General features: G+C 45.1%; 1 protein-coding gene across 1 annotated transcript in view; it reads right to left on the reverse strand.

Annotated features, from left to right (window-relative positions):
- Positions 1 to 27,916, reverse strand: part of PLEKHH2 (pleckstrin homology, MyTH4 and FERM domain containing H2) — a 1,974,292-nt gene that overhangs the window by 279,388 nt on the left and 1,666,988 nt on the right. The window contains exon 25 of the mRNA XM_069608462.1: positions 17,481 to 17,626. Coding sequence (XP_069464563.1) covers positions 17,481 to 17,626 — 146 coding nt within the window. The remainder of the gene's footprint in view (positions 1 to 17,480; positions 17,627 to 27,916) is intronic.

Below are 27,916 nucleotides of genomic sequence, written 5' to 3' on the forward strand. Positions count from 1 at the left end.
GGTACCGTGTCTGCCAGGCCTCCCTTTCTAAAGATTGCTACAAGGTAATAATAATCCCTTAACCTTCTGGACTGGGCTGGCTGCCTTGACCATCTAACTGGTCCCTTTCTTTTGGTCCAACTCTTCCTGAACCTTTTTGAGACTTTTGTGCACTTTTCAACCGTGTGACCTTGGACACATTTCGTTCTGATCCTCTTAAAGTGGATCCGGCTTTCTGAACTCTACCTTCACGGTTTGACTCTGCCTTCCTCTCTTGCTGTGTTCTTGTGAAAGTGTTGGGATCGGTTTCAATTTATACTCTGCCTTTCTCTCCCTTTTAAAACGGAATTATTAGAGTGCCATCTGCGTTAAGCGCTCACCGCTGTCTGAAAATAAGTGGGGCTTTACTTAAGACTTGTCTAATATTCTTTTATGGGAGTGTATATCTTTTAGTGACCGTGTTTTTGAACTGCTTAATATTAGTGCCTGTGTGTTTTATTAGATGTGATTTTTAAATAAATAATTATATCTCTTTTACACCAAGCTCTGGTCAGTGTTTGCTTGTTCTACCGTGTTCTTTTGACCTATTGTGAATACTCTGTATACTGCCTAACTCTTGTTGAGGGAAGTCTGACTGCTCAGCCACAGCTACCAAGTGAATCTGTGTGGTACAGACTGCTACCAAGTGGGTTTACTGCCAAACACCTGTAGTCTTAAATCTTTTGCAGCGGTCCCAGAGGGAACTGCACAGGTTTCTGCCTAACAACAACCCACAGACATTGCAGAGTTGGGGTCACACAGTATCTTAGCCCTGTGGGTTATGCTCCGAGCGGTTGCAGTGTACAGCCCAGGTGGGGAAGGCCCGAGATCCGAGCTGGAAGTGGAGGCAAGTGTGTGGCGTGGTGGCCCCCCCACCTGCGCGGAGGCTAAGGTGTGATGTGCGGGCCGGCGAAGGTCGGGCCGAAGGTCAATTTCTTGAGGTATTTCCCCCACTTTAGCCACAGGTCGTAGTGGTGTAAGGCGTTAGAGTGTCCAAAACGCAACACAGGACCCCCAGGGCGGAGCGAGCTGGTGGGCGAGTGGTGTGTAAATAGTGCTCTCCATTGTATTCTAGGTGCAGCCCTCCCACGTGCAGGACATGTCCACCAAAAGGAGTCACGCTGGAGTATGGATGGCGTATCAGCAGGTTAGCCCCTGGTAGTAGTCACGGCAGGAGTCGGTCGCAGCACAGCCATCATTTAGGGGTCTTCCTGAAACCAAGGATGTAGAGTGCTGATTGACAGTACTTGCCACACGGCCTTGAGTGTCCCGGACAGCCCAGCAGATGGAGGATCATAAAAGGGCAGTGCTTCAAGCGGCAGACAGTGGGTCGGGGGCCAGCTAGCATGTAATGGTGATGAAGTAGGCTGCTGGCTCACTTGCAGAACTCAATGCATGTGGGGATATAGAATTAGTACCCCCGGCCGAGCCTGCGCCCAAGCAGGTGCCCACTTCGTAGCCTTAATCAATAGCTGAGCAGGGGGCAAGGTTGGGAGCACGCATTCCGCTGCAATTAGACAGTGCCTACCGTGTTGCTGGCCTCTGTATGCTCGGGCACTGATGTTGAGCCCTTTCCTGGAGGCTCGCCGGACAGCTCCTCACAGCAGAGACAGCAGGCACTTCAGGGGGCCGATCTGCTAGCCTCATCACCCCGGGTGGCCCGGGCCACCAAGTATGAATGAATGCGGCTGCAGCACCGCGGGCCACACCAGCCGGCACCGGGGCACACGCCACCGCAGATGAGCAGGAGCGGGTCACCCCGGCCGGACCACACAGCCTGGCCGCAGTCCAAGTCCGGGGCCGAGCCCGCAGATCACGCAGGAGGAGGGTCCAGCCCGGCGCCCCGGCTCCCGAGAAGAAAAGAGGCAGGGTTATGGCCAGGGAAGCGAGGCGCACACCGGCGCGGGCCCTCTGGGAAGGAGAAGCCACCGCGGCTGGATCCAAACATCAGTTCCGGCTGATGTTGAACTCCACTGGCGCCGCCGGAGCCCTCAGTCGGCCGCAAGTAGCACAGTGTCCGCCACCATCACTGCAGTCACTGAGGTTGACAAGGCGGGCAAGGCAATCAGTTAGCCCAATGCTATGCGGTGTCCGGGCCGTCCCCAGCTGCTCCAGGCAGCCCGTGTCGCAGACAGGGTTAACTACTGAATGGATGGGGCAAACTTCCTGATTTTCGGCACACAGTCGCCCGGCACCTTCATATTCGTGTGGGCAGAATTTCTGGGCAGGATGTAGCAAAGGACCGCCACTGCAGAAGGATTTCAGTTGGCTGACACAGAGCTGAGGAGTTAAGCAGCCATCTTGGGCTGCTCAACAGCGCCACCCCATTCTTGCGCATTTAAGACCTTATAGTGTGCTTCATTTAATTAAAATGTTTTAATTGAAACATTAAAAAAAGAATAGGAAAAAATAGAACATAAAAAATAGGTTAGTAAATAGTTTTATAAGAATAGATATTTCTTTGAATAATGAAAAATATTCTGTCTTCCTTTTTAATCACAAAAGAGTCATTTAATTATCTTACTACTTCCCAAACCATTTACTTCACAGCATTTGTCTAAGTCCAACTACTATGATTCATGTTTCAGTTGGTACATCCTTCTATTTTTAATGTGGTTTGGGTTCATAACAACCTGAGCTTGAGTTGATGTGCTCGCTTTGATTAGATTTCACAATTAAATTTCATTTAGTGCATTCCCTTCACGGAGTGCATTTTCTTTGGTTAGATTTCAATTATTACTCCTCTGGTATATCCTCTACTTCATCCTGTACTTGTGTTTCACCATTCCATATGGTTCATCAGAAGGAGCAGTTTAACAAAATACCAAAATCTGAAGAAATAATTGCTTCTAGTGTACCTTTAAATTACTACTTCAATTTGTCTACTATCAGAATTGAACATAGTTGTGCATTTTCTTTTTTGCAACAGTTGGATCCGGATGTTGAAGTCCTCCTTGCACAGTCCTCCTTTTCAAAGACAGACTTGCATAGGGATAATACTTATGAATCCCATGGTTATGGACATATATCGAATTTCTGACCAGCTATGAGAGGAGGAAGTCCTGTTGAGTGGACATACAGAGGACAGCAGACCTGGAGATGAGTAAGAGCCAAAGACCAGGCTCTTGACCTGATTGAGGCTTCATCAGCAGATGTCCAAAACAGGAAAGCTGGGCCAAAATGTCTACAACCAATAAGGCCCAAACTTGGAAGAAGCAATTAATTGATGACAGAGGCACGAAAAGAAGCACTGCATGTTGAAACATACGCTCTCAATAATTAGAACACATTAAGAAAGTGAAGTTGCAAAGAAGGGCTCTATGCTGAAACTTGGAATTAAATTATTAAAAACAAAACTGAACACAAGAGATACATTTGCAAGTTTTATGTAACCTTGGCAAATTTGACAAGACAGTTATTTCTTGATGGATTGAACTTTGACTTGCAATCCCATAACGTTTGACCCAAACTTCTATCTAGCGTATATTTATTATGTCCGGGTTTGCACAAGTTTTTATTCGTGGCTACACAATGATTCTTAGTATTTTCCTCTCAATGGTGTTTCTGATATTCATGCATTTGCAAATATTTTTTTCTTCTCTTTTCTATGGTCAATCACTTTAATTATTACTAGATGAGAATATTAACAAGCCACAAATAACACACCACCGCTCAGTAGCTATTTCTGAATATTCATCTGTAGTTCAGAGCCAGTGAGCAATGCATTGCAAAGCAATGCAACACTCTGCTGACATCTGTCTCCTCCTTGAAGACCTTGACCTCGATATCCTCGCTCTTACTGACTCGTGGTTCAATGCCAGCTCAGTCACTACTTTTGACTCCCTTCTCACCAATGGCTAAAAGATCATCTACAAGCCTCACCCTAACCGTGCTGGTGGTGGGGATGCCCTGATATTTGTGGGTCCCTTCTTCCCTCATACCCACCCAGCCATACCCCTCCTTTGAGAGCCTGGTCTGCAAGCTTGTCATCTCTCCCACTTCTTCCCTGTCCATTTACACCATCTACAGACCACCTGGTCCTATCACCATGTTCCTCTCAGAACGGGCTGCTTTCCGCTCATCTCTCCTCACATCTACCTCTAAACTCCTTCTCCAGGGTGACTTCAACATCCACCTTGATTCCTCAATCATGGTTTCCGTTCTCTTCCGTGACCTCTGAACCTTACACTCCTCCTCCATTCTCACCTCTGGTCCTACCCACTGAGCTGGACACACTCTCGATGCCTTGATCCAGACTATCTTTTGCTCTCCGCCGCACTCACCACCCCATTCTCCTGGTCAGACCACTCCCTCCTCTCCTCTCACCTGGGTCCTCTCTGCCATCTGACCGCATCTCCCCCAGCTCTGCCAACCTCATTCACTGACATCTGTCCGATGAAACGATTGTCAGCTGCTGGCTTCGCATTAAACCTTCATCCGCCCATCTCCCCCACTGCAGCCTCTACATCTGACTCCGCTCTCAGCAAGCTCGATCTTGCCATCACTAACACTCATGTGTCATGAGGATCCACCTGAAACATGCCACCAAGTGTACGATTATGAACTTGCAGCCCTAAAACGCAAGTGCAGAGCGGCTTAACGGAAGTGGCAGACCCCAGGCTCACCCTCTGACAAACTGGCCTGTTGCATTCTCCAAAAACAATACTGACTCTCCAATCAGTCCAAGAAAAGGGCCCACATCCATGCTCGTGTCTCTGGTGCATCTAACAACACGGCTTAAATCTTCAAAATCTGCAACGAACCAGCCAACCATTCCATAGTCTCCACCTCACCTCTTCCCTGTCAGGCCCTCTGCAATGTATTGGCCACACACTTCACTGCAAAAACGCAGTACATACTAAGCACTCTCTCTTCTCACTCCCTCCGTCCGCTCCATACCCCTGCCACTTATGGCATCTCACCCCCCCACCTTTCTCTCCACCTTCTCTCCTCTCACATCTGATGAGGTCATGCAGTGTTGTCCGCTCTATGAAGGTCTCCTACAAACAGGTCTCCTGCTTTTCTTCCAGAACTATCAAGGACAATATCAGCTCACTTGCCCCTGCACTTACTGATTCCTGCAATCACTCTCTTGGTACTGGGTCTTTCCCCTCTTCCCTCATGCACTCTCTTGTGCGCCCCTTCCTGAAAGACCTTCCGCCATCCCCTCGTGTCCAGCTAACTACCACCCCATCTCTATCATCCCCTTCCTTGGGAAACTTTTGAAAAAGCTAGTGTTCCCCCAATTGACGCAGCACACTGAGCTTATCGGTTGCCTACACAACCATCAATCTGGATTCCAAGGATCCAGACGCACGGAAACTGCTCTCCTGAACACCCATGAAGAACTGCTCACATCTCTTGACTCAAAGTCTCCAGCTGTTCTCATTCTACATGATCTCTCCTCTGCATTTGATACAGTCAACCACTCCATCCTCATAAAACATCTCCACGAAACCCGTGGTATCCCGGAATGTGCACTGGACTGGCTGACCACCTTCTTCACTGACTGTCCCTCCCAGGTTATCCTGGGCTCTTTCTCCTCTCCCACCTCTAGCTCTACCTGTGGAGTTCTCCATGGCTCCAACCTTTCTCCCTGGCTCTTTAACATCTATCTTGCTCTGCTTTCACACCTAATTTCCACTTTCTCTCCTTACGTCCAGTGTTATGCAGATGAACCACAACTCTTCTTCAAACCTCCCTCTGATCCTCTTCTTGCTTCCCCCATCCTTCCAGACTGCCTATCTGCCATCCAGTCCTGGTGTGCCTCCAATGATCTCTGCCTCCACGCCAGCAAGACTGAGATCCTTCCCATTGGGACTCCTGTCCCCTCATTATTCCCTTCACTATGGCCACCCTCTATGGGCTTTCGCTCTTCTCCTTCATCTGAAGCCAAAAACTTTGGAGTCTTCTTCGACTCCTCTCTCTCCTTCCTACCTTACATCCTGGACCTTGCCAAGAAGGCCCACTTTCAACTCCACCTCCTCAAAGGAATCCTTCATTTCCTCACTTTCCCCCAGAAACTTAATGTTTCTAGAGCTCTGGTACTCTGTAGGCTGGACTACTGCAACAGCCTTTTCCTAATCTACTCTTTTACTCTCTCTGCCCCCTCCAGTTTATCTAGAATAGGGCTGCAAGACTTATCCTTGGCCTCAAGCCAAGGGACTGCATCTCCCCAGCCTTAAAATCTTTCCACTCGCTCCCGATTGCTGCACGGATCAAATTAACATCCATCTGCATCATCCATAAGGCTTTCTGGGCCGAGGACCACGCTATATAAAACTGGCTCTCACCAAATACCCTCCCTAGATCTTTATGCTCCTCTGTTGCCAACTCTCTGCATGGGAAGCACTTCTCTAAACAGCAAGCTGGTGGCCAATCTCTTTCCTCAACTGGCTCCCTCCTCTGGAACAGCCTCCCCCTTACTCTCTGCCTTGAGCCAGATCTCCTCAAATTCCAGATGCTCCTCAAGACTTTCCTTTTCACCTCTTCCTTCCCCCTCTCCCTTCCTTGCTAAAACCCTCAGTCGCTGGGATTGGTGACCAGGGCCCATATGTGTCCTTCTGGGTCCTGCTACCTCCTAATCACCTTCAGCCTCTGCCCACTCCCAGCAATTGCCTTTTGGTGCCCACTGGCCTGTCTCACATGCCTGCACTTATTGTACTAGCAGCTGACCAATCTTACCAAGTGATCTCTGTCAGGCACTTAACAACTGCGTGCAATCGTACTCTCTAGCACTTCCCTCTGCAGAACTCTAGCACTTACCCCCCTCCCTCGTCCATTCTCTCTCTCTGCACTTGCACATTCTGAATGCTCACAAGGCCTAGTAGGACCCCTTCTTTCTTCTCTTCATTGCTATTATATTTTCCTTTCACTCCCATGTTCCCTCCCCGTTGCCCTGTGGGTGCTTTGAAACACGATTTAATTGATGTATAAGTGCCTTACAAATGCACAATAAATAAATAAATAAATAAATAGTGGGAATGCAAATTAGCTCAAAAGCACACATTTGGCTCTAAAAATGTGTCTTTGTCCTAATAGGACAGCACTATTGTATATACAGCTCTATCAACCCAAGATAGACAAGGATGCAGACAATTCAACCTCAGTGTTGTATAGTCTGACCTTGTGATTCGAGGACTGGGGTATGTTTATCAAGATCAATCAATGTTATGGTGGGTTTCAAAATCCACAAAAACACCATTCTAACCTGAAATGTGAGAGTGGAATATACCCTTTTAGCAAACAAGCCACATGGCCACCAGGCAGCTACCCCATGAAGTACACTTCCAGTTCAAAGCCACAGAGCAATGCATTAGGGGAAAGCACATTAACTCTAAAGTACACATTTTGTTCCAGAAAATGGTTTTATTCTTATAAGGCATCAGTTTTTTTATACACAGCTTTATCATACCGTGACAGAGGGCTCTCAAGGATGCAGTCATTATTCTTTCCACAAAGTGTTCTATCCTGTTTTCCATGTTTCAGCATTTCATCAAGATTTGTATTAACTTTCAGGAATATTATCTTTGGTGCGGTTTGCAGATGTACATATCACTACATGCTCCACTATGCGATATTCTCTATATCCAAACTCACAAGTAGTAGTGTTACTTCAGGTTCCTGTTAGTACTGTTCACAAGTAGCTCCAACATGCAATATTCTTTGAAGCATACCGTTCTCCTATTAAAATGGCATTTCAACTCTCAACAGTTTCTCCTTCTAGGGACTATTCCTTTCTTTCCCATCCCAGCAGTATCACACCTGCCATATTAGCAGGGCATTTCCACTTTCAACAGTGTCTCTTCCCAGGTAATGTTTATTTCTGTCCTCTCCTGATTGCAACATGCCCAGCCTCTTATTAATAAGGCATTTCAACTTGCAAGAGTTTCTCCTTTGCGGAAATGTGCCTTCCTTTGGAGAAGGCTAAGGTTTGTTTTGGGAGGTGTTGGCGTTGGGCGGGGAGGCAACAGGGAAACGCTCCCTGTTGCCTCCCCACAATCAAGATGGTGCCACCTGGGGAAGGGCCTCAGTGGGTGGAAACAACGGGTGGTGCAGTGCGTATTTATCGCCTGCGGTTCCAGCCACCTGATTGTCTGAGCACACTTCACCGGGTGCTAAAACAAAAAATGGCATGCTGGACTTTGGAGTGACAGTATCTAGAGCACCATAACAAGGAAAAGTAATAAAGAAGCAATGAATGCTGGACAGTGGAGTCAACGCTCTACAACCATCCTGAGCAATGGGGACCAATGCAATTGTATACTGGCACTACGAGACAAAATCCCTAAAGCACATTGAGGACCAAGCCAAAATGAGCACACAATGGGAGTCAAAACTGTTAGAACAGGGGAGCACAAAGCAAAAAGAAAGCTTTGCCTGTTGAAACTTGAGTCAGAACATCTAAAGCATATTGAGCAGGTAGGAGCAAAAACAGTCAATCCATGCTGAATAATATTTTCCATTTTAAATGATCACTTGTTTGAGGGACTTTGGGGCTCTTTAAAAGTTTGCAGGTCAAGAAAAAAATGCCAGTAATAACGTTTACTAGCACTTTTCCGGAGGGGCAAAATAAAAGTTTGCCGGTGGGGGTTACATGATTTACATCCACTCAGGCCCCCACTGGCATAAAACAGCCATATTTCCGGGACCGGTACCAGACTCCATGGAATGGGGAATATACTGGTATTCCTGCCACCTGTAATATGTCGGCAATACCGGGATATCAGGCTGCAGAAACGGTAATACCATTTGGTGGTATCCCGCTTGAACTACTGGCGGGATACCACCAAACTTGGAATGACCCCCTCTGACTTCAAGTCAGAACGTGCAGTATTTCTCTTTCCTCTGCTTCAACCACGTTACCAGGATTTGCCTTTTACATCTCCTCAGTGCTCTGCAGCCTTCCTCTGGGGTGCCGTGGGTCTGCAAACTTCTCACCCACTTGGTTTCCACATGACTCTGGCTCCCCATTTCCTGGTGTGCTTGCTTCTGCTGACCTCTAACTCAGAACGTCTTCTATAACCTCCATTTGTCTTCAGCTTCTGGTGTTCCTACCATGGCTCTCATTTTCAGCCCTCTTCTGTATCACCTGTCATATGGGTTCTGTGTCCAATATCAACCATCTTTCTCTCTCTTCCACAGCCAGTCTGGTTGGTCTCTCTATATCTTTTGCAGGATAACTCAGTCAGTTATTATTTTTGTTGCTGGTGTCTATTTCTCTTTCTTAGTCTCCTTATTGATTACCAGACTGTCTGTCCCTCTTCTATCTCCACCTGTGATAGAACACGAGGAAAGACTTCCTGTTCCACGTTGGTTTCGCTGTGGGCCTTTCATCCAACGTCAAGATATAATTAAATTTAAATAACTGATGTCCAGATTTCCAGTGGCTTGAATTATAGATTACCATTAAACAATAATAACCATATGAGGCCTGTGTTCCTATTTTGTTCTTTTTTCTGCCATTCAGTTGGAACCAAGTTCTACAGACACTCCTAGCGTTGTGATCCCAAGGACACATTCAGAACTTCTTTGCGTATCACAACAGCAACTTTGTTTGTGAAAGACACAGCTTGTTCAGTGTTGGTCTGGGTTACTGAGATCCAAAAACTTGAAATTAGGCTCTGGACTAATGAGTATTACCAACAGAACATAGTTCCCCTTTCCCCCTCCCCCGCGCCCTCCCCCCTTTTTTCACATACCATAGGGGGCTTTGCCCAAACTGTAACTTCACTGCACAAATGAGCCCCAAATAGTACCCAGTGCATTGAGGGGAGCAATCGAGCCGCGTCATTGGCTCATCCCAAACAGCTGACCATGGACCAATAGGAATGCTTTTTGGCCGGGACCAATGAATGGACAGCTTACACTTTAATGGTAGCACTCTTGCAGTCTCGCAGTGTAGGAAATGGGCACCAATATAGGCACTTTGTAATTTATGCAACGCTAAGGATTACAGCATTTACAGGCAAGCGAAAATTTGAAAACCACACTTTTTTGTAAATCCACAAATTTCAATTGCAACCTACGTGAAGCTGCACCAACACGGCACTTACGCCATAATCACTGGGGCTACATTCAACCATTTGGGCAATATAATGGGCCTATTTCACAGTATAGAGGCGCCCACAAAAGCTTAACTATTTACTGAACCTGACGCATACAAAAGAGAGTGGACAACACACTTGCCTCGGCACAGGACCATTTAAATTTAACGCGCTTGGGACCCCCCACCAAACGCCATGAAGGAACTTCCGCGCATTGTAAATATTGTTTACTGGTTACATTTTCACTGCATCAGTGGGGCACGCAAGATCCTCTTCACATGAGCAATAGTTTAACGCACCATGGAACCCGGATTAACGCCATGGAGGAATGTCCTGATTATGTATGTACTGAGCAGTGGAATTGTAGCATTGGTACCTTGGAACTCTTAAATTAATCAAGCACCCTGTCATTGATGCAACGTTAAGGAATACAGCACTTATAGGCAAGCGAAAGTTTGAAAACCACACTCCCTAAAACCACGTTTGTTTTTCTAATTTACATGAAGCTGAACCAACACAGCATTTATGCCATAATCACTGGGGCTACATTCAACTATTGGGGCAAGATAATGAACCCACGTCAACAGTGTAGAGGCGCCCACAACAACTTAACTACTTACTGAAAGTGACACGTACTAACGGGAGTGGGCAACACACTTGCCTCAACACAGGACCATTTAATTTAACATGCCTGGGAACCCCCTACAAACACCATGAAGGAACTTTCGCACATTGTAAATATTGATTGCTGTTTACAAGTATTCACTGCATAGGTCGGGCACGCAAGATCCTCGGCACAGGAGCAATAGGCTAACACACCATGGAACCCCATTAACGCTATGGAGGACTTTCCTCATTCCGTATGTACTGAGCAGTGGATTTGTAGATTTCACTGCTTTATTTTGGCACGCTACTTATCTAGCTTACTAACACACGACCATAGCCAACACTGATTGGTGGCATGACCGGGCCCTGTGCCCCCTTTCTCTTAAAGCTGACGAATGGCACCTAATGGGGGCACTAAGAAATCCAAACCAACCATGGAACCATTAGCATCAGGACCAACATAGGAGAATTCATTACTATCTCAATTTCTTTCCACACAGGTTTCACCCTTTACCATTGCTGAATATAAGAATTTCAATTCCAACCATCCGGGAATACGCTAACCATACATTTGGTAAGCTATACTCAACCAACCTCATAAGCTTACACAAATCATTATTAGACCAACTAACAAGGCAACTAAAGAGCAATTTATCTCTCCTTTTACCTCCCCAAACTAATCAAAAATGTCCTTCCCTTTTGTATTTTGCTAACAATGCCATGAAACAATAACAATGTCACGGGACTATTAACATTGTTTAAGAACTTGCTAACTATGGTCTCGCCGTCAAATACTGACAACGAATTATGGGCTTTCATTTAATAATTATAAATGTTCCTCTATCACCATTCACTGTGCACCATGTCACTCATGTCACCAATATGCAGCCTTAAGAATGTCCTCAAAGGTTGAAACACTTGTCGGCACTGATGGAATAAAAGTATATCACATACTCTGTACCGCATATTAAGTTTTAGCAAAGAATATGTTGGTCACAAGAGTGACAACCAACGTGTGAATTGCTGAAGGAAAAGTAAATCAACAAATATTGCAAACACCTAACATGTGTGGAAATTGATACACATTGGATATTAAGGAACCACTGTCCAGCGCCTAATTTCAAGTTTTTGGATCTCAGTAACCCAGAACAACCCTTGCAAACATTGGGACCTTAGGAGCTTGGTTCCTCTGAGATCCACCTGATAGGCGGCAGGCAACGTAAAGAAGATAGCAACGCACACATTAGTGCAAGTCCCACAGTCCTAAGAAGCTCTCAAACCACTTTAACTATTGTTCAGTGTTGGGTCTCAGCAAATGATTTACCCTACAAGATGTTTAGGTTAATCAGGATGTGGTTCTGCGTTCCTCACAAACGGGCCAATTTGATGATTAGCAATGAGGTCCAGACACATATTTAAGTAATTCTAAAGCTATTCACTAAGGGATAACTTTAAACTGGTCGGTTCCCTTTTGTTTAGAGAGTAAAATAAATAACATAAGCCTCAGGTGGTAGCTAATGTTGCTGGGAATGCAGTCAGATAGACGAACAATGCCCTGAATCAAAACTTGAGGACTATACTGAATACAACTACCCTTGACTGGAAAATTAACAACTTTAATGCAGTCGAGATCCAGAGACTTCTAGGCGTCTTGATCTCTGGTATTCCCCCTAAGTCAGGAACTAAAGGGTGCAGCCCTGTAAGACATGTACATTGGTTTAAGGGGGAGTTGGCCTCAGTGAAAACAACTATGAGGAGGGAGTTGAGTGGTATTCGGGGATCAAGTTTGGATGGGCTTACTCAGTTCAATCTTATGACGAAAACTAGGCAGAAATACAAGAACTACTGCAAATCAGTAAAAAAAAAGCTCTCTTACAGAAACCATGCTAGGGGTACTGATAAACATTCAGGTCAGTGCCTTTTGGTCTCTAGTTAATGGCCAAGATCCCAAAACCTTTAACATTATTACATCATCTTATAAAAAGGACCATAAAACATAATATATAACAACAGTGAAAGTAAATATATACAATTATATACCTATTATTCCATTCAATTCCTTCTTCATCATTAATACTCTGCCAATAAATTTCAACACAGCAATTATTAAACCGGTCTGTTCTCCAATTATCACCTGGTCCCACCATTCATAATTTTCGACACAGCAAACTTTCACACATAATATATTTTCATAGGTAGAGTTGTCTCATTTCTTTTATGAGTCACAGACTGTTACCCAATGGCTTAGTTTCTCTACCATATCTTTCTTCTTGCAAAAGGTACATACATCATCTTCAATTCATGGCCTCTTCCATGCCCACAGAACTTCACCCGTTGGTATGCAATTAAGCCTACACTTAAGCAACGTATCGCGATTGTACCATGACAGGAATTTCGGCAGGTAGTTTGGGACGGAGTTCATGCCCTTTCTTTCTAGTGATCTTGAAAAGCTCAGTTTCACTTGATCACAATTCTCCAACGTGTTGGCCCAGTCCCTGTCTTGCAATTTTTGCTTAACTTTGATTGGATTTACTTCTAACGCTTCTGGACTGGTATCATTATACTGCAGAATCTTTTCAATCTCTACATACCACTGGATCAGTTATTTATCACATTTATTTTCAGTTGAGTTAAGGATTTCAAAGGGTGCAATATCTTTTTCATACCTGCACTTCCCATAGAAAGCCACTGACTTCCATAGGGATTCCAGTGATTGTAACTTTAATTCTTGTCTGATGACACATACTGGTACTGTATTCGGAAGTCGCAGCAAGGTGCGCCAGAACTGGCCCTCTAATTTCTCCCATATATCTTGGGGTCGATGTAGTAGGGCTTCCGAGCCATAAAATAATACTTGTGCAATTTTTTGTTTAAAAAAAGACCCGACTATGCGGTTACCCAGTTAAACTCTATGCCAAATTGGTTTGGGTTGAGTTCTTTGAAAGAAGGTTTGGGACCCCCATGAAGGATCAATTTGAGGAGAAGGACATTATTAATAATTTGGATAACATCAAGTGGGAGCCCCTTCTGGATATTAGTTTTATACATTCTCTACTAATTAAGTTTAAAAAATCACGGGCCCCTGGAACAAATGGTCTAACTAATGCAATCTTCAAGGCGGACCGAAAACTTTGGGTGAATTTGCTGTACCTTGCATTCAAAGATATTCTTAGTACAGGGGTCGCGCCATTCTCTTGAAGTATGGCCCACGTGATTCCCATCTTCAAATGTGGCAGGAGAACCGATCCGAAGAACTATCGGCCTATCTCGTTAATAAGATGCCGATTGTAAGATCTTTTCGGCATTTCTACTCGCACACCTAGAAGAGCGGGCTAAGCTGGCCCATCCTCTCGATAGATTGCAGACGTGTTTCTGTAAGGGCCATATGACCAACATTAATGGGCTGGTCCTCAAATGTATTCAAGGGATGCGTGGAGAAGGCCTAAGGGATGCATATTTATGGACTCAATTGATCTTTTGGCTGCGTTTGACTGCATAGTTCGCAGCAAACTCTGGGCTAAATTGTAGCCTGGGCCATTCCGGCAGGTTTGATCAGGCTTATCCATGGGGTATCCAGGAATAGTGGGATTCAAGTACGCTTAAGCCAAAAAGGGGACTTATCAGAACAAATCCTCTGCTACCGGAGGATTAGACAGGGATGTGTCTTAGCCCCCTGGCTGCTTAATCAATATATGTCAGATGTGGCAATCTGTCTAGCTAATGAAGGGTTGATAGCCCCTAAAATAGGGAATTCTAAAATGATATGGCTTGCGTACGCAGACGAGTTTTTAATCTTCGACATAACTAGGGTCGGTCTGCAATGGCTCCTGAATATATTTGCTGGGTATGCTAAAGATAATGGCCTTATTATGAATCCTGCTAAAACTAAAATCTTGGCTTTCATGAGAGCAAAACTTAGGAACATCAACCACTCTTGGCAGATTGAAGGGACCCCTATTAAAACATCTGTGAGCGTCAGATATCTGGGTTTGCACTTTGGAGCACATAAGGGATCCAAACTAGGTACTGATATCCTAATGCAAAAGGCTAAAATGCTTGAATCACAAATTGTAAAAATTGACTGTAAGTTTGGATGGTTTTTCACTGAAGCCGGCAACAATGTTCTTTGATGGAAAGATAGAGTCAAAATTAATCTATGGACTCTAATTGTCTGCTGTGGGCACAGGGAAAATCCTGGATAAAACTGAGGGCAGGATTTGGAGACAGATACTTGGCATTCCAAATGCAGTGGCAATTTCAGCCATCAGGTATAAACTTGGGGCGTCCACTCTGTTGGCTAGGGCACAGTGGCGTTTACTAACATTATATGCCAAGATTATGGCCCCTATTCCGAACTCCCTGTATCATCTTTTGAGAGATAAGGTAAATTTGTCAACAGTCTTGACTGATCTCAAGGGAAGATGTGAATCGATCCTATTTAATAACCCCTTGCGAACTAAAAAGTCCCTGCTGGACTTTGATTGGATAGTCACTACAGACGCCTTCCATTCATATGCATTAATGAGCCATCTTGCTTATGAATATAAATACAGAGGATCCATCTCCTCTATCCTGCTCCAATTTCCTAACCGCTATTATCGCAGGCTTCTACTTAGGTTAAGGTGGAACCTCCTACCAACCAAGGACATCCTGTTCAGGAGGAAACACATCTCAATTGATGAAATGGGATGCAGATTCTGCCATGTAAAATCTGAGTCAATTAAACATCTCGTCCTGGAATGTGACAGTAAAACACTTGCGGGGTTAAGATCTAAATATTGGACAGCATGGCGACAGCATCATTTGGCCTACAGTGAGGACCTACTCTGGAAGCACTGTCTTAGCATTCAGAACGTACCTGAGGGCCTGGCCCTATCAGGCTTTATTAAAGGACTTTAATTATTGAAAACCTGAGGAAAATAGTGAATTGCTATTTATTGGTCTCAGTCACAGTGTGCTCTAGCTGCTTTCCCACTTTAAGCTCCTATGACTGCTCTCCCCCTTTGCTGCTTTAGGGAAATATTCCTATTGTTCTAACAAATGGGAAGCTAGAATGTTGTTTCTCCTTTTTATTTAGTAACCACAAGGAAACATCCTCTATGCATGCATATTCTATTGCCAATAACTAAGAAATTTAGTTTTTGGGTGATTTGCAATAAGGCTTGAAAAATTGTAACTTTTTACTTATTTCTTGATTTTAAGTTTATATATGCATTTTTTTTCTTTTATTGTCATGTATTGTCTTATGGTGATTATGCTTTTATTTTCTGTTGTTTTTTCTATCTAATGAATTTGTAAAGGTTTAATTTAAACCATATACAATAAAAAAATAATAAAAAATAACATAACAGGATTGTACGCCAGATAGCATAGTACAGAATCGGGACCTGAGAAGGAGTGAAGAATATCTAATTGATGAAGATTAAATGTGACTTCACCATTATCTAAAACGGTCTTGCCTTATGTGGGGCCATGAAATCTTGGATCATCAAACAATAAAAGTCCTGTTCTTCCTGCTCTTACCACCTTTTGGGAAGAAGCCCAAAAGGCCGCCTTGTTGATGAATATTATACTCTCCAAGTGCTTAGAACAATAACAATAAACTTATGTTAATTATTAAAGTGTGTTGCAGTTACATCAAATAAACCTTATACACTAGAAAATGACATTATAAACAGAAATAAATTACACAATTTCATGCATGACAACACCCAAGATCTACACAGTGCTTCATATTAGTTAGAAGTAAGCATTTCAATTACAATAGATACAATTCCAAAATGTCCACTAATGCTATTAGCAGGGAACGTTGTTTCCCCTCTAAACACTGTATCCAACCCAAAACAGTTTAAATTCCTTATATTTACACATTTTTCTAAATAACGTGAATGGTCTGACAACAGTGTCTCACATTGTGTGATTAGATGCCAGGTAGTAGGCCAGACACCAGATCTGGTACCAGACATTGGTAAAACTGGAAAGTCCACCAACAGAGACTAATATTAACTCTATTAGCATTCCAGAGCAAGACATAACGTGGTTGCTCCTTTGAGGTACTTTGAGACAAGTGAGTGGGCTCTAGTGTTCGACGCCCGGTGCAAAAGACCAGGATAAAGAACTGAACGGGGCTAGGCTCCCATGAAACTGAAACTACGGAAGAACAAGAGACCTTGAAGATTGCCCTTGATGGGATGTGAGGAGGACATATGGTTGCTGGCCTGAAAATCAACACATGACAGACAGAGAAGAAATAGACTATCACTTGTACAGGATAAGTTATGGTCCAGGATGGATGGTTTTTGCCTGGAGATTTGAGTAGAGCCTAAGGGTTGGAGGATCAAGGGCCAAACAATTAAGCGTGACTGGTCTGAATACAGGTCCGTGGAAATCAGAACCCAAGAATCTCAGGAGATATGTTGTTGTGAGCCAGCGTCTCAGGAAAATAAAACGCAGGTTACTACAAAGTACTTGATTCTTGGATCAAGAAGAAGTAATTTTGACCCGGAAGTAATGTTGTACCCCACATACTCTTCTGGAGCCTTACTCCAAAGGGGAAGACCCTAACAGAGACTGTCCCTGAACCTTATGAATGTCCCCCCCACTTTTCATTCCTATTTCCCTCATGTGCTTAGAGATGTATCCTACCTTGTTTTCTTTTACATTTGTGCCTACACTGATCTATAAAGCCAAATAAAAGCTTGTTTTGCTACTCCAAAACAGTCTATTGAGCCCTCTGTTGATCCTCATCACAGTGAGAATATACAACACATTTTCCTACTATATCAAATATTTGATTAACCTTTTTCTCACCTCATTTGCTCTTCCGAACCGCCTATCCTGTACATTTGTGGGTAAAACCTCTCCAAAACTTGCTTCAACGTTTGATTAGATTTGGACTGCGATGTGGATTGACTTCCCGGAGTTGAGAATGGCCGTTCAAAGTTGCCATTTTCCACCTTATGAAAATTTTTAAAAAAGCAAGTTAGCACCACAATAATTAAAATAGCTTGTCAAAAGGAGACTACGTCAATTTAACCTTTAATCTCAGTTGTTTGCATTGAACTTTAAAACAAAACTCTCATTTAAGATTACATAAATGGTCAGGGTTGGCTGCGGATTTGGAACCAACAAGAACAAAGGAAAACTTTGAACAGGAGGTCCTCTGTTTTACATTATGTAAACACAGTCTAGTGAAATCACAGTGGATGAGACTGAAATGTTCCCCACTGTCCTACATTCTTATCAGCATTTTATTACGTTAAACAACTATGCCAAAATGGTTTGTGATTCTTTGCACTATATCATTTGCACGATAGTCATTATTGCTGTGGAAACAAGTATGCCCAAACCCAGGAGGCAGTGAGTTTTCAGATATTTACCCCTAATGATAGTGACCCTCCATTCCTCAATGGACCAAGTTTGTGATCTATTTTTAAAATGCTTTGACTCAGAGACAAACTCTTGTTTGGAATATTCCAATTTGCACACATCATTTGAGGGCAATGTGAGTAGTCAGGCAGTTGAGACAGACACTTAGGTATAAGTTTGTCACAATTCGCCATTTTATTAAATAGTAAAGGGGTGAGACAAATGCCTACCTTTCCCTAGTCTAACAGAGGTTTCCCAACCTAACAAACTAAAGCCAAAGGAAAGTGACCTAATGTCCAAAATATCTGTCCCTCAAACTAATACACACAAGAAATCATACAGGAATCATTTGTCAATTTTACTTCACAAAAATAACTTTGAAATTCAAACACAAAAGTTATAACCAAGAATCCTTCTGACTAGGGTTCGATCCCCTTCCCCTGGAATAATATAGCATTAACCCCACGTTCCAAGGGCTGGAACGGGGGTAATGGGCCGGCAGCCTAAGTTACCGGCCCGAGTGTAGCTAATCCCTTGGAACGGGGGGGGGGGCTAACGCTATTAGCACACTCAGTTACCAAAGTATTTTCATTCATTCATTCAACATGATGCCATGCCACGTGTCCCAATTTCTTTCTCCAAAATGCTACACAAAAATACAACAGTTTTCACAAAAATCTGTTTGCGATAGACAATGCAGGTTATGTTTCTCTCCTCCATGTTCCTTGTGACAAGATGGGCCTTTCTCCTGCCGTATCTACCTTTCTTTAATATAATCTCTTGGCTGTTGGTAGTATTGTTTACAACTCCCTCGAGGTATCTTGACATTGGATTATCAAATTTCTCTTACCTGGATATCAATCTCAGCCTAGTTTGGCTTTGGCAATGTAGGCTACAATGTCCCCTTTTTAAATATCCCTCTTCAGCGAAGGTGTATCTTCTTTGATTTATTATTGCTCCTCTTTTGCTTGGGCAATCCAGGTTAGAATATTCTTTTAATGGATATCCCCCAGTTTGGCTTTGGCAATGCAGGTTACAATAATCTCCAGTCTGACATCTCATTATAGGAGAGTTGAGCCCGATTTTCTTACATTCAACTGTTCGGTATACAAAAGTGTTCATTGGTCTTCATCAGAGTGTCCCAGAGTTACCTACAGTAGGCAAACTCACCAGTCTTTTCTGGCGTCTCCTTCTAACATGCTGACATTGTTTCTTCATTCGCTGGGACTTCTGCATAGTTTGACAGCACCTGCCAGTATATGACGGCTCTCGCTTTCTGTCCCCGGTGCCTGCACAACCTGTAACGCTCAGCGGTGAACACCACATGCCAGAGCGGGTTGTCGGACGCAGGGCAATTCTCTCTCCCTCGGGGTCACCGGCACCAACACCGCTTCCATAAATGCACATCCACTGCATTTATGGATGCAGACCTCTTCCAGGCTCTCTACGTGGCATTCTGTTGTCCCTACAGCAGCGGCCTAAGTCGCTGTTTCGTTCTGCAGCTTCTGCTGCTTCTCCTGCTGTCTCCTTGTCAGTCTCCCCTGCTGTATCCTCTTGGTATGTGCCTGACAGGTCTTTAAATGTTTAAAATTCCCACTCAGGTGTGGGTCATTAGTACAACTAGACCGCACCTCATGCTCTGGAAACTCTTGGTCCCTCTTCCTCGTCTCAGTATTAGGAGACTTATGGGACAAAGTCCATAATGTTCCTAGGTGTTTTAGTTTGAGAATCTTCACTTTTACAATAGGCCATTAGAACTGTATGGTCTTTAGGGAAATTATTCCAAGGGTTTTCCCATTCTGCCTGACCCGGGTCCCCTCACATGTGATCCTCCCACAGACTACCACCCCCAGGGTCAGGATCAGGGAGCGTCTGCCTTTCCCTGGTCACATGAGAAGGGTTTTAGGTCAGGGTTTTTGGGATGATCGCCTCTGATTCATCGCAACAACCATTGCATTGAGTTCAAGGTTGGGGAGATGCGAGTGCCCTGGCTTCTTACCTCTATAGCAGTGGTCGAAGCGGGCAGGAGCGGTCGGGAGCGGTGCTCCTATTCATCTTTTAATTAGGTTTTAACGTTTCTATACTTTTATTTAAAAAATAAACCGTTCCGGCACGGTTTTGTTTTAAAATAAAAGTGTAGGAAGAAGTTGAAGCGTGCACTATAAGTGCACCTCAGTGGACATTCCCTTAAACAGCAGATGCATGTGTTTTGGGATTTGCATTGTTCTTGGGAGGGGCCGTGGTGATGGGGTTTTTGGGGAGCGGTGCAGTCCAGTAGGGAACATACTTCCACTACTTCTTTTCGTACACTTCGACCACTGCTCTAGAGGAATGAAAGAAAACCTATTTTGGATGAGTTAGGCTACGTTTGAGTTAATTTTGACTATTGGTGTTTGATTTTGGGGGTTATGGACTGGGCTATGTTAACTAAGTTTGATTCAATCCCATTTCAATAATTTGGCGGCAAACAGAAAAGTCTCAAGGGACGATAATGGATTATGCATGGTGATGATGAGTTCATATAGAAGAGGGTCAGCATGGGAGTGATGGATAACTCATGGTCACCGATTATCTCCAAGAGGGTGGAGGGGGGTTGCATAAAAAGCACTGCAGAATGGATCATCCTTCCGGATTCCACATGAAACCTGACAGTAGTCAGATAACAATGGGTCCTGTTAAACTCTTTGAGGTCGGACAGGAAAGGAGGATTACATTTCCACCCCTGCCTCCAAATCCAAGAGGTGTTAAGGGAGAACTTTTTTGGCTAATCTATCAAAGGTCATGTTGACATCTTGTAGCACTAGGAGGCATATCCTATTTGTATCAAATGCTTTCAAAGTATAGTGCCAGAATTTCAGAAGGGCTGTTTCAAATCAATGCCCAAGGCAGTGGCAAGACTATAGTGGATTTAGAGTATGAAATGAAGTCCCCTGCCTCGTTTTTGGGACATCTAAGGGGATGACTATGGGGTTGTGTGATATACCTTTGCATAAGTCTCGTCTGTACTTTGAGGTGAATAGTACTTGAATCATTCAGAAATTGCTGATCCTAAATTAAATACTAAATTGAGATGTTAGCTATAGGCTATAAAATCATAAACAGTGGGGTCTGATGCCAAAAGGTCCTCTATGGGCCTGCAACATCGGTGTGAGATCCTTAATTCATGAGACAACCATAACATGCAGCAAATATAACAACCTGAATAAAGAGATGAATTATAGATACATAAGATCAAACAGAAAGGGCATGTTTGCTGGACAGCCACAAAGAGAGACAAGCATGCGTGACAAAGTCACATTGTGTGATGGCTTCACTTTTGGATTGTGTAGGGTGCTATGGGGCTCTGTGGACCAGGGAGGCCTACAAGCTACATGAAGAGGTACCCTGAGCTGGTAGAGGAGTAATTTCCTAGAGTACCTCCACATTCCCCAAAGTATAATGCCTCCTAGTCATGAGCTGATGTTGTCCCCTATTAACTGTTTTGGGAGGAGTATTCTATCAGGACTTCTCTCTGAGACATTACGAGGAATTCCATACCCAGTCAGGTCATAGGAAAGCACTCATATCCACAGCTCCAATATGAAATAGGGACCACCTGTGTGGCTTTAAATTTGATTGATCAGTGCTACTTCCTGGAGAACAAAGGTGAGGTAAACCAAACATTAGAGAAAGGGGAAGAAGAAAAACACACCCCAGCCCTCTCACACAAATAGTACCTCACATTCCCTCAGTAAGAAAAACACAGTGGAAAACCTCTTGCTCTCTATTCGGCACCAGAGCTTGCACAGACAAAACACTGAAATGTCTGTGAGGAACCTGGGGGTGTCCTCACCTCTTTTCCCCCGGCATCCTCTGCTTAGGTGGTCAGGGAAACGCCATCTCTTTTGGATCCCATCCCTGGGGGTGAATATGCGAGGGAGGATCACCTGGGTAGAGGAACAGTGGGGAGAGGAAGTCTTTGGGTGAGACAGGGTATCCCCCTTTCCCTTGTCAAAGTAAATCCAATATTCCACCTGCATTTGTTGGCTAGTGTCAGTCCCTAATTAATTATTACAACCAAAATGTTCCACAGTCCTTTCACCTTAAGACTGGGACGAGGAGGAAACAACTAAGAGTTATGCACATTTTCCTACATTCACACCACTTTGGTACTGAGACAAGGAAGAGGGCTTGTGAGGAGTTCAACTACAACGGCCAGGCATGTCCCGCTAATAGGCTTTACCAATGTCCGACAATTAAAGTAGGGGATTTACACATGCAGCCCTTTAACAGACCTCAGGTGCATAAAAAGGAGAAGGAGGCAGCGCATAAGGGACGAGCAGGCTGTAGAGAAACCGGCTGGAGAAAATCCGGGCTAAGCTGGAGTGTGGGAGAAACGCAGGGGCCAAGGCTGGCCGTGAGAGGGTCGAGACTTGTGCAGACCCTCTTCCCCAGTGCCCACAGCAGGAGCTGTGGGGCACCAAAGCCTCCCGAGTGCTGCCGGCAGCTGAGAGAGCAAGAGGGGCTCTCAACAGCTCCCACCGTGGAAGAGCGGGGCTGCAAAGTGCTGAGGATGGCGAGCGTTGCTCACTGGGGATCCCGCTGGAAGGCAGAGCAAAGAAGAGTCAACCGAGAAACCCAGAAGAGCAGCCGCATACCAGTGAGTGCAGAGAAGGGAACACTCGTACCGGGGTGCTCCGAGGGCTGGAAACTGGCACATCTGAATGCCAAACAAACTGAACGTAATGCCGTAGCTATGGAAGGTCAAATGAGATGACTGTGAATGACGAAGTTACCATGGATAATAAGTACTTTTGAAACATGCAACAAGCCTTATTTAATACCGAACTAACTGAAAGATATGATGAACATGTTTACAAAGCCAGTCAAGTACTTTTGAAAGGTGCAAAGAGCATTATTTAATCCCAAACTAACTAAAGGATAAAATGTGTATGATTTTGAATACAGAGACAAACCAGAGCAACTGATGGACCATTATGAGCATTTATGAATGAAGTGAAATCAGGGTGGCGAGAAGGGCTAAAATACCAGGGAGTGAATTGTATGAAAGACCAATTGTGACAAAGTCTAGAAGACTGCAAAGGACCAATACGTATTGGTCCAAGATACAATAGTCCCCAAGACTACAGGTTGAGAGAATAGTCCCATACTTGAAAACAGCTAAAGAAAGCAGGGTTATTAGTTGCCTGACATATAATGGGTGGACAGTTGGTACGACAACTGCGCCTAGACCGAGTGAACCGCACTGGGAAAGAACCAAGGAAAGCAATTGAAAAGAAATGTGTATGTTGTATCAACTGCTGAAATAATTGGTAAATGCAGAGACAGAGAAATGTATTTGAAGTATTTCAAAAGCCTGAATGAGCAAGGAGTTGAACTAGTACTCTTTTGAAAGCCAGAGGAATTGAACTGAATTTTGGGTTTTTGCAAGCTGAAAGAGCTGGCGTCTTGTGAAAGGGAACCCTGAGACTTTATGAATTGTGCTGAACCCTTGGGGAAGGGAAACCTTGGGGCCTGTGTGGAACAGTTTTGAACTTGGGGAAGGGGAAGTTGAGAGAAAGCCAAAGAGCTGGAAGAAGCTCGGAACTTTACTAACACTATTTAATTTGCTGCTGACATCCCTACACATTGTTTAGATTTAGAGGGCAAATATAGGTTTTGGACGCATTCAGACTTTTCATTTGAACTTACTGACACCGACTACCCTTAGTTGTCTTAAGGTAGGGAAATCCCACGTTAGCATAGGGTAAGTTGGCCTTTCTCCATCCTGATATTTAAAGTAAATAAAGCTTTTTCTAAGAAAAACAGTCTGTGTCTTACTTTACGATGCCTTTGCATGTCCCAAAACTGGACTGGTAATATGAACCCTGAAAAGGGAAACCAGCAGGCGTCAGAAATTACAAAATGCTCCAGGCTAAAACCCTTTACCTGCAAAAAAGGCAGCTGTGCCTCCTTTCCTGCATTGAAAGTAGCTGTACATGTAAAAAATCGTTTTAGCTGTGCCTCCTTTCCTTCATTGAAGGTAGCTGGGCGTTCGAAATTCGTTTCTGGCTGTGCCTCATTTCCTGCATTGAAAGTAGATGTGCATGTAAAAAAATGAAATATCATTTAAATGTGCCTCCTTTCCTGCTATGATAGAGTCTGTTTGTTTTAAGACCTTTTTAGCTGTGTCTCCATCCTACTTGTTAGTTTCACCTATTACCCATTAGTCACTGTGCCAAGTGGATCAGTTTCAGAAATGTGCTTTTCAGCATACCTGCTGCACTGTGGTTCTTTCGGCCTTAGCTAAAATCGAACCTGGCTGTGCGCACTTACTGTTACCATTCTTAAATGTGCTTCTTGCTGAGTGCACAACTGCTACTTATTACCTTTTTACAAACTGCGTTGCTGTTGAGTACATCCTCCATCAATGTCCCACATGGCCTACCTTGTCCTCAAGTCCCCCCTCTTACCCTCTGTCCCCCTCCCCTGTATAGTCTGACCTGCAACACCCCCCCCACCCTCCCAGGTGCCTCAGTACATCAGCCTGGTAAGTTTCCTCCTCACCATTGCAGCTAGCCATGTCGCTATTTATCTCTCTAATCTTCTCTAACTTCTTCTCTATTTCCTATCCTCTCGTATCACTAGATCTGTCCGGAAGAAACTTAATAAGCACATACTGGGCTCCAACCCAGGCCTTCCTATTGCAGACATCTAAGTCACGGCTTCTGCCAGAGAGACTCTCACAGACATCCTCTTTGTCATTACCTCACCCGACCTATGAATCCGGTACATAGTCGCCTTTCTCTCTCCTATCGCCTCTTCTACCATTAATGGTGGCATCCGCCTTCTTCTCTTTGACAGGCACCTACCTTGCCTTTGTAACCTTACCTCTCCCCCACAGGCTCCCTTGTCTACTGTGCGTTCCTCCATCTCTGCACAGGCGCCCTTGCCTTGCCTCACGGTCCCGACTCGCTTGTCTGCCTGGGCTCCTCTGCCATCCTCCACTATCCCCCTCACTCTCTTGCCACCCACGAAGAGGACCACCGTCCCCTGCACCCCCCCCACAGAAGACCTTCAAAGATGACAAGCTGCTCCATATTGCCACGCTTAACTCTCGTTCTGCTGTCAAACACTCGTCTGACATCTGCAATCGCCTTGAACACATGGATCTAGATGTGCTCACCATCATGGAGACATGGTTCAAGGACAGCTCTGTCACAAGCTTTGACACACTCCTACCTGAAGGATACAAGATCCTCTCTGTACCCATGCCCAAGGGGTCAGGAGGTTTGATCTGGCATTGATCTTCCCAGAATGGATACCTATGTCCATCATCCCCACTCAGGCCTACTCCTCCTTTGGGTGCCTAGTCTGCAGACTTGCACTCTCTCCTAAACCTTCTCTGCTTATGGCCACCTTCTATCGGCCACGTGGACAGTCCACTCTATTCTTCTCGGGATGGGCTGACCTGGCCCCCTCCCTACTCTCCTCCTCCGCTCAACTCCTCCTGCTGTATGACCTCAAGATCCATCTGGACTCTCTTGTCTCCTCAGAATCTTTCCGCGACCTATACGATTCTCGCTCCCTATCCATCTTACCTTCTGGCTCCACTCACACAGTGGCCCACACCTTGGATGCTCTCATCTCTACCGACATCCCTTTCCCTATCCCCCTCACTACCTCTCTATCTCCCTCTTGGACGGACCACTCACTTCTCTCTTCGCACTTGAAGCTCTCCTCTCCTCTAGCATCAGCACAACCGGCGCAGCCACTTGGGTTCAAAGTTACCAGACCCATGAAAAGAGTGACAGCAGCTGCCTTTGCCTCCACATACTCTCCTGCTCCTACTCCTGCGGCTGACTCTGACCCTGACACAGCCCTCGCTAACCTCAATCTATGTATCTCTAACACTTTTGACATTCTTGCCCCTGTCATGAGGGTCCGAAGGAAGCCTTCCAAAAAGTGCAACTCTTGGTACGACTCTGATCTGGCTGCCCTGAAACGCAAGTGTAGAGCATCTGAGTGGACATTAAATTCGTCAGGTGGACCCTCTGACAAACTGGCCTGCCACCTCCTTCAAAGGCAATATCGACTCTGCATCCACACCAAGAAAAGTTTCTTTATTCAAGCTCGCATCTCTGCGGTATCAAAAGACATGGCCAAACTTTTCAAAGTCTGTAAGGAACTGGCCAATCCTGCAGCAGCCGCCTCTTCTGTCACACCCACCCAGGACCTTGGCTCGGCCCTGGCTGCACACTTCACTACAAAAACATCCTTTCCTCTCTGACTTCCACACCACATCATACACCTATACCTCTGGAGCCTCCCTTGGCCCCTCCACATCTCCTCTCTTCTCTAACCCCCATAACACCTGATGAGGTCACCAGACAAGTCTGGTCTATGAAGGCCTCATCCAAAACCATTAAGGACAACATTGACTCTCTCGCTCCAGCCTTGGCTGATCTCTGCAATCTCTCCTTTACCACTGGAGTTTTCCCAACTTCTCTCAAACACTCCATTGTGCTCCCTCTGCTTAAGAAACCCTCTGCCAACCCCTCCATTCCAGCAAACTACCGCCCTATCTCTATCACTCCTTTCCTGGGCTAACTCCTTGAGAAGCTGGCTATCTCTCAGCTTACCCTCCACACTGAATCTGCTGGTTGCTTCCAGGACCATCAGTCTGGCTTCTGAGCATGCAGAGGCACATAAACTGCTCTACTGAACACCTGTGAAGACCTGCTCTCAAAACACGATACTAACACTCCCTTTGTCCTCATTCTTCTTGACCTATCCTCTGCGTTTGACACAGTAAACCACAACACCCTGATTGCACGTCTCTGTGACACCCTGGGAATCACAGGTCAGGCTCTGGCATGGTTAACCTCCTTTCTTTCTGACCGCCCATCCCAGGTGGAACTTGGGTCCTTTCTCTCTACTGTCACTCTTTCAACCTGTGGTGTTGCCCAGGGTTGTAACCTATCCCCCTGGGTTTTCAATGTCTACATGGCTGCTCTGGCACACGTTATTGCCACTTTCACCTCTAACTAGACTGAGATCATTCGGATTGGGAGCCCTGATCCTGCTTGCCCACTCTCACTCTGGCACCCACCTTCGAGGCAAAAAACCTTGGCGTCATCTTCGACTGCACTCTCTCCTTTATCCACTCACATTTCGGACATTTCTAAAAAGTCCAACTACCAGCTGCTCCTCCTCAGAGGCACTCTTCCTTTTCTCACCTTCCCCCAGCAGCTCACTGTTTCCAGATCCCTGGTTCTCTCGAGGCTGGACTACTGCAACAGCCTCTTCCTCAACCTCCCTGCCTCGGCTTTGCGCCCTCTGCAACTCATCCAGAACAAAACTGCAAGACTTATCTTTGGCCTCAAGCCCAGGGACTGCATCTTTCTGGTGCTGAAATCCCCCCCACTGGCTCCCTCTGGCTGCAAAGATCAAGTTCAAGACCCTCTGCATTGTCCAGAAGGCTTTCTGGGGCCTGTGACCTACCTATCTGCAACAATACCTACCTAAATACTGTCCTCACCGAGCCCTACGCTCATCTACCTCCAAACTTCAGAGAGTGAGCCAGTTCTCCAAGCAGAGTTTTGGAGGGAGATCTCTATCCTCAGCAGGGGCCTTCCTCTGGAATAGCCTCCCTGCCACGCTCTGTCTTGAGCCTGATCTCCTTAAGTTCTGGAAACTCCTTAAGACATTCCTCTTCTCCTCTTCCTTCTGTCACCCTCTACCCTGCTAACATCTCTATCCACTCTATACCTCTATCCCTCCGTTTCACTGGCCGCTGGGTACCTCAGAGTCTCACAAGCCCATGGCACCGTTGCCAGTCCTCTCACACTTGCCTCCTGGCCTGCACTTGGTCAATGACCCATGAGAGTGGCATCTCT

The sequence above is a fragment of the Ambystoma mexicanum genome, chromosome 4q, assembly GCF_040938575.1.
Source record: "Ambystoma mexicanum isolate Mex_15411 chromosome 4q, UKY_AmexF1_1, whole genome shotgun sequence".
Classification (NCBI taxonomy): domain Eukaryota; kingdom Metazoa; phylum Chordata; class Amphibia; order Caudata; family Ambystomatidae; genus Ambystoma; species Ambystoma mexicanum.